This window comes from Notolepis coatsorum, assembly GCF_963971535.1.
Source record: "Notolepis coatsorum genome assembly, contig: SUPER_10_unloc_1, whole genome shotgun sequence".
NCBI classification, from domain to species: domain Eukaryota; kingdom Metazoa; phylum Chordata; class Actinopteri; order Aulopiformes; family Paralepididae; genus Notolepis; species Notolepis coatsorum.
Genome location: NW_028174872.1, coordinates 1,004,970 through 1,021,436, shown reverse-complemented (window position 1 = coordinate 1,021,436; position 16,467 = coordinate 1,004,970). Strand labels below are relative to the sequence as shown.

The 16,467-nt window shown below is 41.7% G+C and overlaps 1 protein-coding gene across 1 annotated transcript in view; it reads right to left on the bottom strand.

Annotated features, from left to right (window-relative positions):
* Positions 1-15,494, bottom strand: part of LOC311236312 (uncharacterized protein) — a gene marked incomplete at both ends in the record, with an annotated part of 55,436 nt that extends 39,942 nt beyond the window's left edge. Inside the window, 2 exons of the mRNA XM_084338388.1 lie at positions 9,500-9,603; positions 13,841-15,494. Of these exons, the coding sequence (XP_084194514.1) occupies positions 9,500-9,603; positions 13,841-15,494 (1,758 nt within the window). The remainder of the gene's footprint in view (positions 1-9,499; positions 9,604-13,840) is intronic.
* Between the last annotated feature and the right edge of the window lie 973 nt (positions 15,495-16,467).

The window sequence follows — 16,467 nt, the reverse complement described above, 5'->3', positions numbered from 1 at the left end:
TCCCTTCTTAGATGTCGGTGATAGTAGTGTTGCAGACGGACAGTTGGTAAGCATGCACTCATGTGTGTGGTGAGACACAGATGAGTGCATGCAATAGCAACTGTACATTTTGAAAAATTAAAGATAGAGCTAATAGCGATAGCAACTGAACATTTTGAAAGATTAAAGATAGAGTTGAATGCCTTATGCCTGGGGTGCCTTCCGATAGCCTCTATGGCATGCATAGAAAACGCTAGGTCGGTAGAGGCAGAAAGAGAGCGAGAGAGAGAGAGAAGGTGCCGTGGGATTCTGTAAAGAGGCATCGTGATTCCTCCTTCATGCCGTCTATACGCCAGCGACATGACAGTTTTATGTAGACATAAACATAGGCTGTGTTCCAAGGAAGTTCTACAGCTGGTTATGTTTTTTTTTTTGTACCATTTTTACATTGAAGTGTCTGAACCTAAAGCAATAATTACACTGAAGAGTGGACAAGCCCCCGTTAAGTCCACCACTGATACGCTCGCTCTCTGTTGCAGAGGAGCGCGGGGGATTGTCCTATTCTTCCGTGCTGCGTGATTTCATTTGCATTGACGAAACCAAGCGACCATTCTGGCAAAAAAATAATTATCGTCATCGTTTGTGTATTTATAATTTTTTCTTTTTACATCAGGCGCATCAATGTGAAATGACTACCAGACCCAACAAACGGCTCCCGTTCGAGGCCTAATTATTTAATCCTCACTATGGTTAGGAATATTAGCATTTTTTTGTTGTTGCATATGTAACGGTTGTTATATCGTCATCTTAAACGCAGATGCCCCGAGGGAGTTTCGAACCCATGGTCTCCCACACCACGGGTCAACAGTGAGTCCAAATCTCTCTGTTAACGACATCAGTGCAATGGTTCTTCGTAGTTTTCTGCACGCATGACATTCTGTGACAATACAGCTGTCTCTTATCATTTAGAACCACAGTTTTATTAAGTTGTTTTTATTTGTTTTTTTTGGGAATGTTTGATTTTCTTTCACACCAGGTGCTCTGGTCTTTGGCTTCTGTGCGGATGCTTATGTATGTGTAGTTGTATGGCTATATTTTGCCCTAGAGGAATGTATTCACCTAACGAAGCACTTGTTTTGTCTTGTTCGGTTGTTCCTTTATTCACTGTGATTTTGTTTTCTACTGCTCCCATGTTCTGGTTTGCAGTATCTGCTTTACTCAGAGCTTTCAGAAGCTCTGTCATGTTTCAATCTGTGTTTCTCGAGATATCTTTTTTTCCTTTTCCTTGATTATGTTTCTCATGATCAAAATAAAACGTTTAAAATCTGCAACGTCCAACACGTTATTTTGTCTTATGCAATTTCTTGTTTTGCTTAACAGGGACAGGTGTCAATACTTTCACGAGTACTGATAAATACTGAACTCATGATACTGAATACCAATATGAGCACTTGACAATGACATTTACCATTTCGGCAAACTTAGTCTGTTGAAAACTGAGGAGGAGAATTTGTCTTATACGGTCACATTTGAATGACTTTGTACATATTAAAGGGGAAAAAACAACTAAGGCTATGCTGATTTATTTTGCACATAATCTCACGCACATCCCAAAAACTCAAACAGTTTTGCACACATTAATTTTGTTTGATAGTTATTGAGAGTAAATGAGTTTGAATATGGCCATCAGTGATGTCATCGGGGACATTGGATCCTTGTGTTAATTACAGCACCACAATGCTGTAATGTAAAGGACTGCTACCTTATCATTTAATTGAGCTGTGATTAACACAACAGAAGGATTCAGTGTCCCCGATGACATTACTGGTTGCCATATTAAAACTCATTACTCTCAATAGCTGTCAAACTAAATTAATATTTGCAAAACTGTTTAGAGTTTTTGGATGTGTGTGAGATTATTTGTAAAATAAATTGCCGCTGTTGTTTTGGTGAAATTCCCCTTTAACCTAATCAGATGGCAGCATTCCAGCTAATTTTGCAATGTAAAATATCTGCATCATGTCATTGTGTCTTTACCAGCACAGCACCAGGTGTACTGGGACAACATTGGAAAGGTGCAAATGAAGGCAAGCTAGAATCTAATGATTGTATGGTGAATAGCGCCATATACAGATTAGAGAACATTAAAAACAAAAAATCTCTAGAAATTCTATCCAAACCAATGAGCTTCTAGATAGACAGTAGAAAAGATATGCAGCCAGGATGAGCTTCTAGATAGACAGTAGAAAGGATATGCAGCCAGGATGAGCTTCTGGATAGACAGTAGAAAGGATATGCAGCCAGGATGAGCTTCTAGATAGACAGTAGATAATATATGCAGCCAGTATGAGCTTCTAGATAGACAGTAGAAGAGATATGCAGCCAGGATGAGCTTCTAGATAGACAGTAGAAAGGATATGCAGCCAGGATGAGCTTCTAGATAGACAGTAGAAAGGATATGCAGCCAGGATGAGCTACTAGATAAGACAGTAGAAGAGATATGCAGCCAGGATGAGCTTCTAGATAGACAGTAGAAAGGATATGCAGCCAGGATGAGCTACTAGATAAGACAGTAGAAGAGATATGCAGCCAGGATGAGCTTCTAGATAGACAGTAGAAAGGATATGCAGCCAGGATGAGCTACTAGATAAGACAGTAGAAGAGATATGCAGCCAGGATGAGCTTGTTGCATATACTCATGTTAAACAGTTAGCTAATCAAACAAGGTAAAGTTCCGAATGCTGCTTTTAGTCTAGAGATATCCTCATATATTACCATTGAAATTAAATAGCGTTACATTTAAATGACAGTAGAGTTCCAAAACAATGCTGAAGTCTGCAGGGTTGGAGGAGCTCCGAGACTCACAGTTCTGAGTCCATTTATGAACCACGTGAGAGAAAGGCTAGAGGTCACACAGGCTTAAAACAGCTGCCTGGTGTTTATTCTTTTGACTGTTTCTTTCTTTTCTTCTTGATGTTTTGATTGTATATGTATATGTTGTTGTTGTTGTTGTTGTTGTTGTTGTTGTTGTTGTTTAAAATAAAACTAGCAGAATCTATAATAAATGATTTATAAAACATATACAATATATGCAAATAGATGCAACCTATATTTTATAATGATTTGTTATGGTTAATAATTAATTGTAAAGCATCTATGGACATTATTGATATGGTTATTGTAAAGTTGCTACTGATGTTTATAATGGATAAGGATAATACATGCTTTGTAAAGCATACATCCATTGCATGTGAGTGGCTGTTTAAAAAGCCTTCATTAACCAGAGACTGTGACAGCAATGATTATACAGAATCTCCATTTTCTCCACAGAGAAAACCAGAGAAAACTCAAATCAATGTTGCGTTTCAGACCGGTTTAACGATGTTTGTAGAGCCATCGTACATTCTATATTATAGCTATGGAGACATACTATGGCTCATTTGAAAGGCAATATTTATACTCCAACAGGGAACAAACCGTACATACATCCGTTCCTGCGCAATCCCAGGCTAAAGAGTGGCCATTTCCCCCAAATCCATGCTAATTTTCTAGGAAGAGAGATATAGCGTATTTTGTGCGCAGTATGCGCAGTTCGTGCTTGTTGCTCGACACTAATACATTTCCATGTCAAAGGGCCAATGCCTCATGTTGATACATAGATTGTTCTATTCACAAAACCACGATGGGTAGGAACTCTTACCTGCTTCTCGACTCATCTGGGTCTGACTCGGTAATCTCGCTGTCTGTGTCGATATCGCTGAACATTTCAGTGAAATATTCTGGCTCTGGAGTGCTCTTGCGACTACTGCAGCACGGTGAACAGATAACGGTACATCCTCGGCCGGTTTGGCTATAGTATTTTTATGATTTACCAGAAATGCTGAGTCCAACGTAGTCTGGTGAAAATGCACCTTATGGATGGATCGTCAACTTGTTTTCCTCTTCATAATAATCTCCAATCGTGTGCTACACACGATCCCCATTGCCGAGTACGTTTGCTGTCCCGAGTGCATATGCCCCACAGGAAACCAGCCCAGATGTACTCAAAAGGTAGGCGACACTGCCACCTATCTGGATTCGATCGTTATCACAGTGTTTCCAAATCCATACACAATGTGTGGGACAGTGTCGTCTAGTATCATAATAAATAAATAAACATAAAACGAATATACTCGTTTTTGGCGTTCAACGCATGGGCACCACAAACAAATATACTTGTTTCCGCAGCAGCTGGCTATGGATCAAGAGAAAGGACCCCAACTGGGCTGCACAATGACCATCGAGGGGTAAAAGCAGAGGGGGGCACACCTGGGATGCCAGGTGTTGCCGTTGAGCCCTTCAGAGGTGTCGTGGGCCTGTCAACGAAACCCCAATGAAGGAGGGTGCCCACCTGAAGACCCCAGTGAATCTTTTACCCTTACCCCATTCAATACCCAGTGCTGATTATCTAAGGGATTGTACTATCTAGTCCTATAAGCTCAACTGTATTTCCGAGCATATAGGATATATCATATCACACATCCTGGCATAGAAACGCAATGATACAATAGCCGAAAGTTTTCAAAAAAAACAACCAATGTATTTGTATAAAACACAACACCTTGGAGACAAGACACTTACTTTAAACACTCATCTTAACATTCACTTTAGACACTTTAAACACTTTCAGCACTACACCATACTTTCATCTATTTATTACAAAAAGATTTGCACTACATCCCTACCTCATCTTTGCATTTTTGCATTCTAAAAAGCTTGCATTTGTACTTTATTGTTTGCATTTTGTACATCACTTTGTACTTTATGTTGTACTTTAGTTTGTATATTGTATATTTTGTATAGTGTTTGGCCTTTATTCTTTTTACTTTTGACTGTATGAAGCACAATCTCACGGGGCTCATACAGAACCAAGCACTTATATGTGACAAATAAAACAAAACTTGAACTTGAAACAAGAACTAAGGTATAAGCCTACCTTGTGCGATGAGAAAGGATTGCACCATGACGCTGGTCGTGTCTCCTCATAAAGCTGGATCTGTAACGCTGTTGAACCGGTTTAACCAGGTTGTATAACCAACCCGCATTTATAGACTATACTTAGTTCCTGCTTGCAGGCTCTCAGGTTAAATGGAGTTCAGACGAGGTGGGGGCATCGTCCTCACAGTGGGGGGGCAGGGAGCGCTGCCAGCAGACGAGGTGGGGCCCTGTTAGCACCGTCCTCACAGTGGGGGGGCAGGGAGCGCTGCCAGCAGAAGAGGTGGGGCCCTGTTAGCATCGTCCTCACAGTGGGGGGGCAGGGAGCGCTGCCAGCAGACGAGGTGGGGCCCTGTTAGCATCGTCCTCACAGTGGGGGGGGGGGGGGGGGGCAGGGAGCGCTGCCAGCAGCCGGATAACTAACGGCAGCAGAACTCCAGAACTACTAGGACCGTCTGATCACAGAGTGTGTCTGACTCCGACCTAAACGGACAACAACGTATATAACATATGACGTATATCACGCCATACATACAGTACCTTATGCATACTGCACCTGTGTATACTGTATTGTATATATTTAGATTGTAACCATATTTATTGTAATGCATAATATAACTGATAGGGCAGACTGCAGACAGACCCTCACCTGCACCTTGATCACACGGCCTACTTGCTCATAATGCGTATACTCAGAGTTAATTATATTGTTATTTACATTTTTACATTTACATTTAGTAATTTAGCTGACGCTTTTATCCAAAGCGACTTACAAGTTCTGTACGACAAGTCATCAGGAAGGGCACAACTCTATCAGCTGAGTAACAATGTTGATCAAAGTGTTGAGTGCTACAGTGTAGGTTAGTTTATTAGGACAAGTGCATGACAGTAAGGTTAGTTAGGGTTAGATATCTTTTTTATTTTATTTTTTATTTCAGATAATGGTTGAAGAAGTGCGTCTTTAGTCGACAGCGAAAGATTGGACGGGTTTCGGCTGTTCTAACTGTGGTGGGCAGTTCATTCCACCATTGTGGGGCAAGGACTGAGAATAGGCGGCTTCTCCTTGATGACCCTCCCGAAGCTCGGATAGGAGGAGTGGGTCTGAGGCGGCCAGAAGATGCAGAGCGTCGGGGTCTTGGGTTATATTGTTTACACTGCCTATTTGTACTTTTCTACTGTACTATCATTTTATTACCTGTATCATGTCTTCTACTATGACCATGTACCTCCCCCCCCCCTCTCCCATGCTGCTATGATGCCTGAACAAGGGGATCAATAAAGGAATATCTGATCTCATCTTAGTAGGGAGCCCACTTTTGAAAACGCTTGAGATAAGTTCCTCAGTATGTTTTTCCAATTTCTTTTTTATTTCTTTTTGCTGCTCCACCGTGTTTGATCCATGTGTGTTGACTCTAACGTCTCTCTTCTGTCTTTCTTGGTAAACGTTCACACTGCTATCATTTTAAACATGTCATGTGTGCAAACTGCACCAGATCCAACACTGCGTGTCCTCGGTCGGGGCCCCAGAAACACAAGAAGAACGGACAAACTGCGATGTGTGAAGGACACACATATTTCTTTCTCCTATATTTACATTGCATTGTACAGTATGTTCTCTCATTGAGCGAATAAACCTCAATGCGTTCTATTTTATTACATTTCTTTAAAAAAGCTGTGGGGACAAAATTGGCCATACCAAAAAGTGATGGGGACATGTCCCATGTGTGTGTGTGTGTGCATGTGTGTGCATGTGTGTGTGCGTGTGTGTGTGTGCGTGTGTGTGTGTGGGGGGGGGGGGGGTCACCATGGAGACAACAAGTGTCTCACTGCAACTGGGAAGTATTTGCGAGTCAGTCCTTGAACCACGTATCTCCTTTATGCTTTATATTTTTCAGAGGAGCAATGTATTCAAACCTTATTATCTGAAGATGATAGGTTACAGAGGGTTGAGCAGTTTTTTTTTAACAATATATTTATTGGGTTTTAGTTTGCAAATTACAACATGTATATCAGCAGAGCAGTATTCAGCAAACATTTTCACCCCGTTCTCCCTCCCCTAACCCCACCCCACACAAAATAATAATTAACTTCAAAAACAGGTTCACATAGGAAGGATACAGATTTAAATAATAAAAAATAAACATAAATAAATAATAATACAACCAAAAGGGTGTTTCTTGTCGTTTTTACACAATAACAAGAGTTGTCCCACAGTACTCCCCCTAATCCTGTTCTTGTTGAAGCAAGTTCCCAACATTCGTATTATGCTTTAAGAAGTACACAAATGGTCCCCAGGCATTATCAAAAATGTTTTGTTTACGTCTAACAATATACACCATCTTTTCCATTGACATATTTGAAGCCATTTCTTTAATCCACATACCAATTCTTGGTCCATCAACATTTTTCCAATTAAGAGCTATTACACGTTTTGCTTGTAATATGCACATATCTATAAATCTAAACTCTTTGCGTTGTAGATGTGGGGTGGTAGGATATAAACCAAGAATAAAAAGCTTGGGATTCAATGGCAACTTCTTTGATCAAATTTGATCGATCAGATCAATAACATCTTGCCAGAAGGTTTACACTTTCACACATTCCCATATGCAGTGGAACAGTGTCCCCCTTTCCTCACTACACTTAATACAAGTATCTGGAATATTATCATTAAACTTATGCAATTTAACAGGAGTTATATATGTACGCATCAGCCATTTATATTGTATAAGTTTTAGGTTGCTACTGACTGTCTGACTCTGTGCCTCTTTACATGCCACGCTCCATTCTTCTAAAGATATTTCCTCCTCTATGTCTTCGTTCCATTGATTCAGTTTTGATTCAGATGATTCATCTGAACCAGATACAAATAAGTCGTATAGCATTGAAATTAGACCTTTACCATAACAGTGTCTAGTGACTGCTACCTCTAAGATGGAAATGTTCGGTATATCCAATGAATGGTTCTGAGATGATATAAAACTCCTTAGCTGAAGATATTTAAAAAAGTGATGTTTCGGAATATCATATTTTGTAGATATTTCCGCAAAGGACATGAATACTTCATCCTCCTCCCTGTATACGTCTTGCACTTTCCTTAACCCCTTTTCAGCCCATACTTTAAATCCACTATCGTTTTGCCCTGATTTAAAATTGGCATTGCCCCAAATAGGACTGAACCTGGATCGGGACGTATTTATATTCAAATATTTGAGTGTGTCAAAAGCAGTTAAAAGAGAGCAGAGGTCGAGTGATATATCACATTCACACTTGCAAGTGATTTGGACTGACTTGCAAATACATTGGGCAGTCCAATAAATGTCTAAACAGAGTTGTGGTTCTTCAGTGCAAGGGTTAAGTTATGGGAGGCTGTTTAAAAGGGTGGGTGTGTTACCTCAGTACTGTTAACTGTCTGATGCAGAATGTTAAGTCTTTAATAAAGTTCACTGTCCTATATTCTTATCCATATATCGCCGGGCCTATGGTTCCCTTTTGGATGGGAGTGTGTGAAACTTCTCCCTTCAAGCATCTTAACTGTGTCTGATATGTGACTAAATGTCCTAACCCAACCCCCTCCAATGTACAGTAAATGACCAAGTATGGTTTTTGTCAATATTCCAATGTACAGTTTTGCTTGTACAGTTGTACAGTGTCCCCCACCCACCCCTCCTACCCAACCCCCCCCACCCCACCTACCCAACCTCCTCCAATGTACAGTTTCTACGTCAAATGTATATACTCTCTTTTCTAGACTCTTTTTGTATCACAAACAGTACTGTATTTGCAAATCTGGTATGTCATAAATGTATAGATGTAACAGTACTGTCTATCTGTATGTCGTGTATGTCATATATGTTATGATTAATTGAAAGTGGGGGACCCTGATGTAAACAAGACGAAAGTCTTTCTCTGGTCTGCATCCCCTTAACAATTGTATGTATTGAGCTGTACTGTACCCATTCTGCAATCTGTTAATAAAGTTTTCAATCAATCAATCAATCAAACTCTATGTCGCCATCTGTTGGTACAAACGTTTAGGAGTGTATAATATGAGTGTTTAATATCTGTTTTTTTTATAGATTTGATCAAATCCACTCATTTATTTTGCTGCTATCTTTCATATACAGAGAGTTTATTGGGAACAACTCACTTCATCGTACTTGGTCATTACACACATTATGCATGTATACACGTATGTGCTGTAATAGCCAATTTCATGTCTCTTCCCCTTTTCATATAGTTTATGACTATAGTTTATGACTGCTATCCTTAAGTGGCAGGTCTCTTACCCTGACAGGTATTTTCACGACCCTTATCAATACACGTAGGTCATGTCCCACATTCCTACATGTGGGAGAAAACAGCAGTGTTCCTGTTGATTCTCTCCAAAACGTGAGAATCTGTCTTCAGACATAGTATACTCTTCAACAGATAGAGCTGAAATATACCAGCCGTACTTACTGTCATTTCTGCAGGGTTTGGGTAAACGTTACGGTGACATTGCTATTACATTCTACCCCATGTGTGTATTTGTCTATTTACACACCCTCAACGCAATGTCCATCTCTCGAAGATGTACACATGACTCCCTCTCCCTCTGGACAAAGGTGAAGGTCACTCTGTTTAGTTCACTTCCACGTGCACATAGGACTGGCACACGGAGACGGGGGAGGGGAGGTCTTGTGTTCTGTTCAGGCCTCAGCGTCTCAGCTGAACAGACCGCCTCTGCTGTAGTAATGCTGTAACGCTGATAATGTGCTCCTTACTGCAGTAAACCTGTACTGTAACCCTTTCACTACCGCACTACCACATGGTTAACCCTTTCACTGCGACAATACAGGTTAACCCTTTCACTGCCACACGACAAAGGGTTAACCCTTTCACTACCACACTACAGAAGGTTAACCCTTTACTGTCACACTACAGACCGTCTGTAGTGTGATAGTAAAGGGTTAACCTTCTGTATTGTGGTAGTGAAAGGGTTAACTATCAGCCTCAGCTTTAATCTTTGTTTCAACCTATTCTCCACGTGTGCACACACACACACACACACACATGGGGGCGACAGTGGGTCAGGAGGTAGAGCAGTCGTCTGGTAATCCGGAGGTTCCCGGTTCGATCCCCGCTCCTCCCGGGCAGCGTGTCTAAGTGTCCTTGAGCAAGACACTTGCATGGTTGGTGGTTGCCTCCAGCATCGGTGTGTAAATGTGTGAGTGAATGGGTAAAATGTGAGGAACAAATTGTAAAGCGCTTTAAAAATACACACATATACAGTATACAATACCCTAATTTTCATGGGCATGTCATATCACTGGCTATATGACCATAATGTCCTGGCTTTCCCCTTCACTCATTGACAGGGGAGATTATTAAAGAGATGACTTACCTAGCTCTAACCTAAACACACACACCAAACATATCACTTCCAACCCCCAACATTACCCTTCATTGGGAAAAGTGCTCAGACTGATCGAAGGAAATGTGATGACACTTCAGAGCCTATAGGAGAGATTGAGCCAAGGCCTATGGCTCTTATAAAGGTTAAGTCTGCCCCCTTGTGATATAAATGATGTACAACACCAGTATCCTTAGAGAAATGGGCTACATGTTTTTGTTTAGAACTCTTTTTTTGGCACATTGGCACGCCTCTTTGTTTGGAGTTAATCATCCGCAATCTTTCATTGCGCAATTCACTGCAGCCATTCAACATTAGGCGCAGTATGTTGAATGTCAATGCATGCAAAATACATTAATCAGTGGTGGAAAGTAACTAAGTATTTCGACTCAAGTACTGTACTTGAGTACAATTTCAAGCTACTTGTACTTGACGTGACTATTTTCATTTTAGGGAACTTTATACTTTTACTCCACTACATTTCAAAGGAAATATATAAGATTTTGCATAGAAAACATGGCAAAATGTTTGAAGCCTGACAACTTCAAGAGGACATAATCAGAGCAGCATAACTGGACCACATACCGCTTTAACATAACCTTTAATCAGAGCAGCATAACTGGACCACATACCGCTTTAACATAACCTTTAATCAGAGCAGCATAGCTGGACCACATACCACTTTAACATAACCTTTAATCAGAGCAGCATAGCTGGACCACATCCCACTTTAACATAACCTTTAATCAGAGCAGCATATCTGGACCACATCCCACTTTAACATAACCTTTAATCAGAGCAGCATATCTGGACCACATCCCACTTTAACATAACCTGTAGAGGTCAATGGATCAAGGCTTGAATGCTCCCAAGCACTGGAATACACAAACGTCATGTAGAATGTGTACTTTTAGTGTAGATACTTAAGTAGGCCTACATTCAATAGAAAATACATCTCTACTTTTACTTAAGTAGAATTTGAATGGAGGACTTTTCCTTTGACCAGAGTACTCATTTATATGGGTATTTCTACTTTTACTTAAGTAAAGGAACTGTGTACTTCTTCCACCACTGCCTTTAATCTATGAGAGGGATCATCCCTGTATGGTGTTGTTATGGTGCACCTGTTTTTGTTACCCGTATAGCCCTTTAAAATACCAATCAGTAGTGCAGGGCAGTCAGATTATTCTTATTGACTAGTTAATTTCAAGTAAATGTATGTAACTTAGTCTTTTGAGTTTTGGGGGTTTTAAAAAAAGAATTCCCCTCAGATTGAGCTCCCAGAGACTCCTCCTGAATCCAATTTAGTGAAGCCTTGGCTTAAGTTTGTCTCACTGGCATAGCAGCCAGACATGACTACCTCCCTCCATTCACACACTTATGACTGGACCTGAGTGAGTGGGCTGAGGAGAGGGAAGTAATGAGAATAATAACAGGCAGCACGACTAATTTCAGGGAAATCAGACTGATTGCTACACACCGAATTTAATTTAAAATGTATTCATTCAAAATAATTTGTTAATTCGTTATTGGCCGACACTAGCAATCAGTGATCCAAATGTAAACACATGGCCCACCACCAAAAATAAGAAAAAGCCTAAGAATGGAGATACATTTTCATTCTGTAGTTGATTGACTGAGCTCTCGATACAAGGATTAACACTAGACATAGTAGACAATAGGTAATTGTATTTGCATTCTTGGCTGTAAATGTAATTTTTTTTAGTTTTGTTTACATTTGTACAATATTGGAGTAAAACAGACTATATACCTACTCAACCCCCTCCAATGTAGTTTCTTCCTCTTTTTCTTACACTACTGTATATTTGTATGTCTTGTATGTCATAAATGTCTTAATGAATTGAAAATGGAGGACCCTGATGTAAACTAGACGAAAGTCTTCTTTACATATCTGTAGATATATATATATATCTATATATCTATATCTGTACATATCCCTTACCTACTCTTACTATAGTTACGCTGCTGGCCAGTATGACTTACTACCATACTGTCTTTATACCTGTATCACTGTACAATGGAAATGTTAGATTTCGACAGCATTTCTCGTGTAGCACATGGAAATAGTGAGTTCAAGTCAATTCCTTTGCGTTTTGTTCAAAGTTCTATATTGAGGTTCAGTCGGTGAAACGGCAAGTTTCAAGCAAATATCCACACGGGTCCTTCTGGGTTTAGATGTCCACGTTTATTTAGTAAGAATAAAAGAACAAAAGACAAAATGCACAATATTCAATGAATGGTCATTCTTCCTAAACCAGCTCCTATCTAGGTCTGTCTCCCTCAAAGTCTGCCACCAGAAGAACAACTCTCTCTCTCTCCTTGAGCTCTTTTGATAACGCAGATGAGTCTGTTCTAAAACTAAATAGTTGCATTTACGACTGACCCATGATCCACACATCCTGGCTGTGGGTTCAACCGAAGGCCTTGAAGATAGAGTGTCCCGTATGAAGTGTGCCGGCTGCCTGAATTCTTTCCCCAATACATTTCCAGTTCTGCATTCGCCTTCTGCGCTCTGATTGGCCACTGACGTTTCTGGTCATGTGACATGTGCGCCCAATCGTGTGACGGCAAGTTCTTTCGACGGTTAAGCTTAGGCACTCTTTCAAAGTTGGTTAAGGTTAGAGTTTGTCTTAGAGCATGGCGATAGAACACCAGCCCTGATTCCAAACTCTAACCTTAACCAACTTCGAAAGAGTCGCCTAAGCTTAACCAGTGATAAACTAGGCGTTAGGTAGTTTGCAGGCTGTTAGACCCGGAAATGGGCAAAGACACAGCTCGTCACGCGATTGGGCGCACATGACACATGACCAGAAACGTCAGTGGCCAATCAGATCGCACCAGAAAGGTCTGTGGCCAATCAGATCGCTGAATGTGCACACGGAACTGGAAATGTATTGCGGAAAGAATAGACGCGTCCCGGCTGCCCAGAGATAAGAGGTGAGGGAGAAGGTTATAGGCTGAATCCACCTCCTCATGGAGGTCCGGCCACAACATTGTTACCAACCCCCCCTGGAACAGAGAGAGGAGAGACAGACCCAAATCCCACAGTAATGACCAAAATGACCAAAGGTGATCAAATACAAATAAAATGGTTGCATATTGTTATCCAACCTACCCTGAGTATGAAAATAAAGATTTGTCCCCACATGCAAAGGAACAGAGGTATTGAAGATAGGAATCAAATATGTGAATATGCAAAGATCTAATCAAACAAAATTTACCCCGGTAGGCTAGAAACTAGAAACAAAGATAAACATAGTGTGTATGTGTGTGTGTGTGTGTGTGTGTGTGTGTGTGTGTGTGTGTGTGTGTGTGTGTGTGTGTGAGTCCCTCAGAACAATGATAGAGTGACTGAGTGAATGTAACTCCTAATTACCTCATCTTTCACAACTCAGCATCTTCAAGATCAATTTAAACCCCAAACCCTGGGTAGAGGAGCTGTGCATGTCACCGATCTCTACTTCAGCTCACAGAACTCAGCCTTCCCAGGGTATGAATAAAGCCAAAGTCCAGGGTAGAGAGGCTGAGTGAATGTGGTGTTGACTCTGTGCAGGAGGGTCATTGTGTCAGAGACGCTGTAGAAGGACAGAGTACCTGCCCTGTGATCCAGGTACACTCCTATTCTGGAGGACCGGGGGCCTGGTACTGTTATGTTCTTGTTATTGTGTCTGAAGAGGTACTCACTTTGTGTGCACCATAAAGCCCAGGATTTGGAATTTAATCCAAATCCACAGTTCTCCCTCGTGCCTGTTCTACTAATGTCTTTGTAGGAGGCTGCTACAGAAACCGCTCCACTCCACTCCACCTCCCAGTAACAGCGTCCAGTCAGACCGTCTCTACCCAGAACCTGCCACCTTTCAATAAATCTTTCTGGGTGATCAGGATATGACTGCTTTTGCTGCATCAGTGTTGCTTTTCTGTTCCCCTCAGACAAAGACAGACGTGTGTTTGTTGTGTTTGGGTCCAGTGTGATCTGAGAGGAATATTGTAAGAAGTCAGCTCTGGTCTTGGGCTCTGGTGGCAGTAAAAGATGAACAGTATTCACTGTTGTTGAGATTATGGGCCACTGCTCTTTCAGAACATCCTCTAGTTTGTCTCTCAGCTTAGACACAACCTCAGTCACATCTGCAAAGTACAGGAGAGGAAGGACACTGATGCTGGGTGAGTCTGTAGACCCACTGGGACTGGAGAGGGGGGGGTAACTCTGTAGAAAGTGGATGTGGTCCTCTGTGTGTGAGAGCTGCTCCAGCTCAGTGTCTCTCCTCCTCAGGTCCGCTATCTCCTGCTCCAGTCTCTTCTGCAGTTCTTCAGCCTGAGTCATTGTGGTCCTCTGTTGGGCTCTGATGACCTTCTTCAGCTCAGAGCGCCTCGTCTCCAAGGAGCGTATCAGCTCAGTAAAGATTATCTCACCATCCTCCACTGCTTTATCAGCAGAGCGATTGAGAGAATCAACAGCCTGTTGGGCCTCTTTGAGTCGCTTCTCTCTCTCCTGGACTCTCTGGTGGATTTTCTGCTGACTCATGCCAAGCTCTTTCTGTCTCTCCGTCCTTTCTGCTGCAGCTGAGACTGTATCATGGCCTTTATGTTCATCCATGGAACACAAATAACAGATGCACTGCTGATCAGTACGACAGAAAACATCCAGAATCCTGTCATGACGAGAGCAGATGTTCTCCTGAAGCCGTGTGGAGGCTTTGACCAGCTTGTGTTTCTTAAAGGTATCAGATTGATAGTGAGGCTGGAGGTGAGTTTCACAGTAAGAAGCCAGACATACCAGGCAGGACTTGAGGGCTTTCTGCTTTCTCCCAGTGCAGAAATCACAGGCCACATCTCCAGGTCCAGCATAACAGTGATCAGGAGGAGCAGCTTGGAGTCCTGTCTTCATTAGTTGTTCTATCATTTCAGCCATTATATAGTTTTTCTTCAGAACAGGCCTCGGAGTAAAGGTCTCCCTGCACTGGGGACATGTGTAGATCCCCTTCTGATCATCGTGATCCCAGCAGTCTGTAATACAGCCCATACAGTAGCTGTGTCCACAGGGAATAGTTACCGGATCCTTCAGTAGATCCAGACAGATAGAACAGCAGAACTGGTCCCGGTCCAGATCAACTCCTTGCTGCGCCATTTTATTCTACAAAGACAAAGACACTCTTAGTTTTGTTTTCTCAGGAAGAGTAAACTCTTATCGTGTGTTTGGTGGGAGCATGGCTCTGGGTGGCGTTATTTTCTTTCGTAGCCGCAGTTTGCGGAGATGCTCTCTGATTGGCCAATGCCGTTTCTGGTCATGTGACATGTGCGCCCAATCGCGTGACGAGCTGTGTCTTTGCCCATTTCTGCCTCGAACAGCATGCAAACTACCTAACGCCTAGTTTATCACTGGTTAAGCTTAGGCGACTCTTTCAAAGTTGGTTAAGGTTAGAGTTTGGAATCAGGGCTGGTGTTCTATCGCCATGCTCTAAGACAAACTCTAACCTTAACCAACTTCGAAAGAGTGCCTAAACTTAACCGGTGAAAGAAACAGGCGTCACACGATTGGGCGCACATGTCACATGACCAGAAACGTCAGTGGCCAATCAGAGCGTCTCCGCAAACTGCGGCTACGAAAAAAAATAACGCCTCTGGGTGGGAGGAGACAGTGTCTAGTTTACTGTGATTCATAGATAGAAGATGTTTTTTTTACTTAGTTCAGGACTTTCTATCATCATCAACTACCTCTAATTAGCTTACTTTGTCAAGGAAACCCCACTAAAACCCATAAGCACAAAGAGAGTCATAGAGAAAATGGTAAACATACTGAATAAAACACTTTATTTCTCTCTCTCTCTCACACACATTTCTTCAATGTTGACAGACACACACACACACTTTCTCTCTCTCTCATTACTCTCATTCTCTCCTCTCTTGCTTTCTCTTTCTCTCACACTCCCTCTTTCTCCTCTCTTGCTCTCTCTCATCTTTCACTGATTTGTTTGAAGGCTGGTGAAAGACCCTGACTTCATTGCTGGGCATTAGTGACAAAGTTGTGAGGTTTCTGTCCTTGCGCTCTCACTCGTTCTGTTCCTTTAATCACCCTCGCTTTGTTTTCATTCATTTTTCTG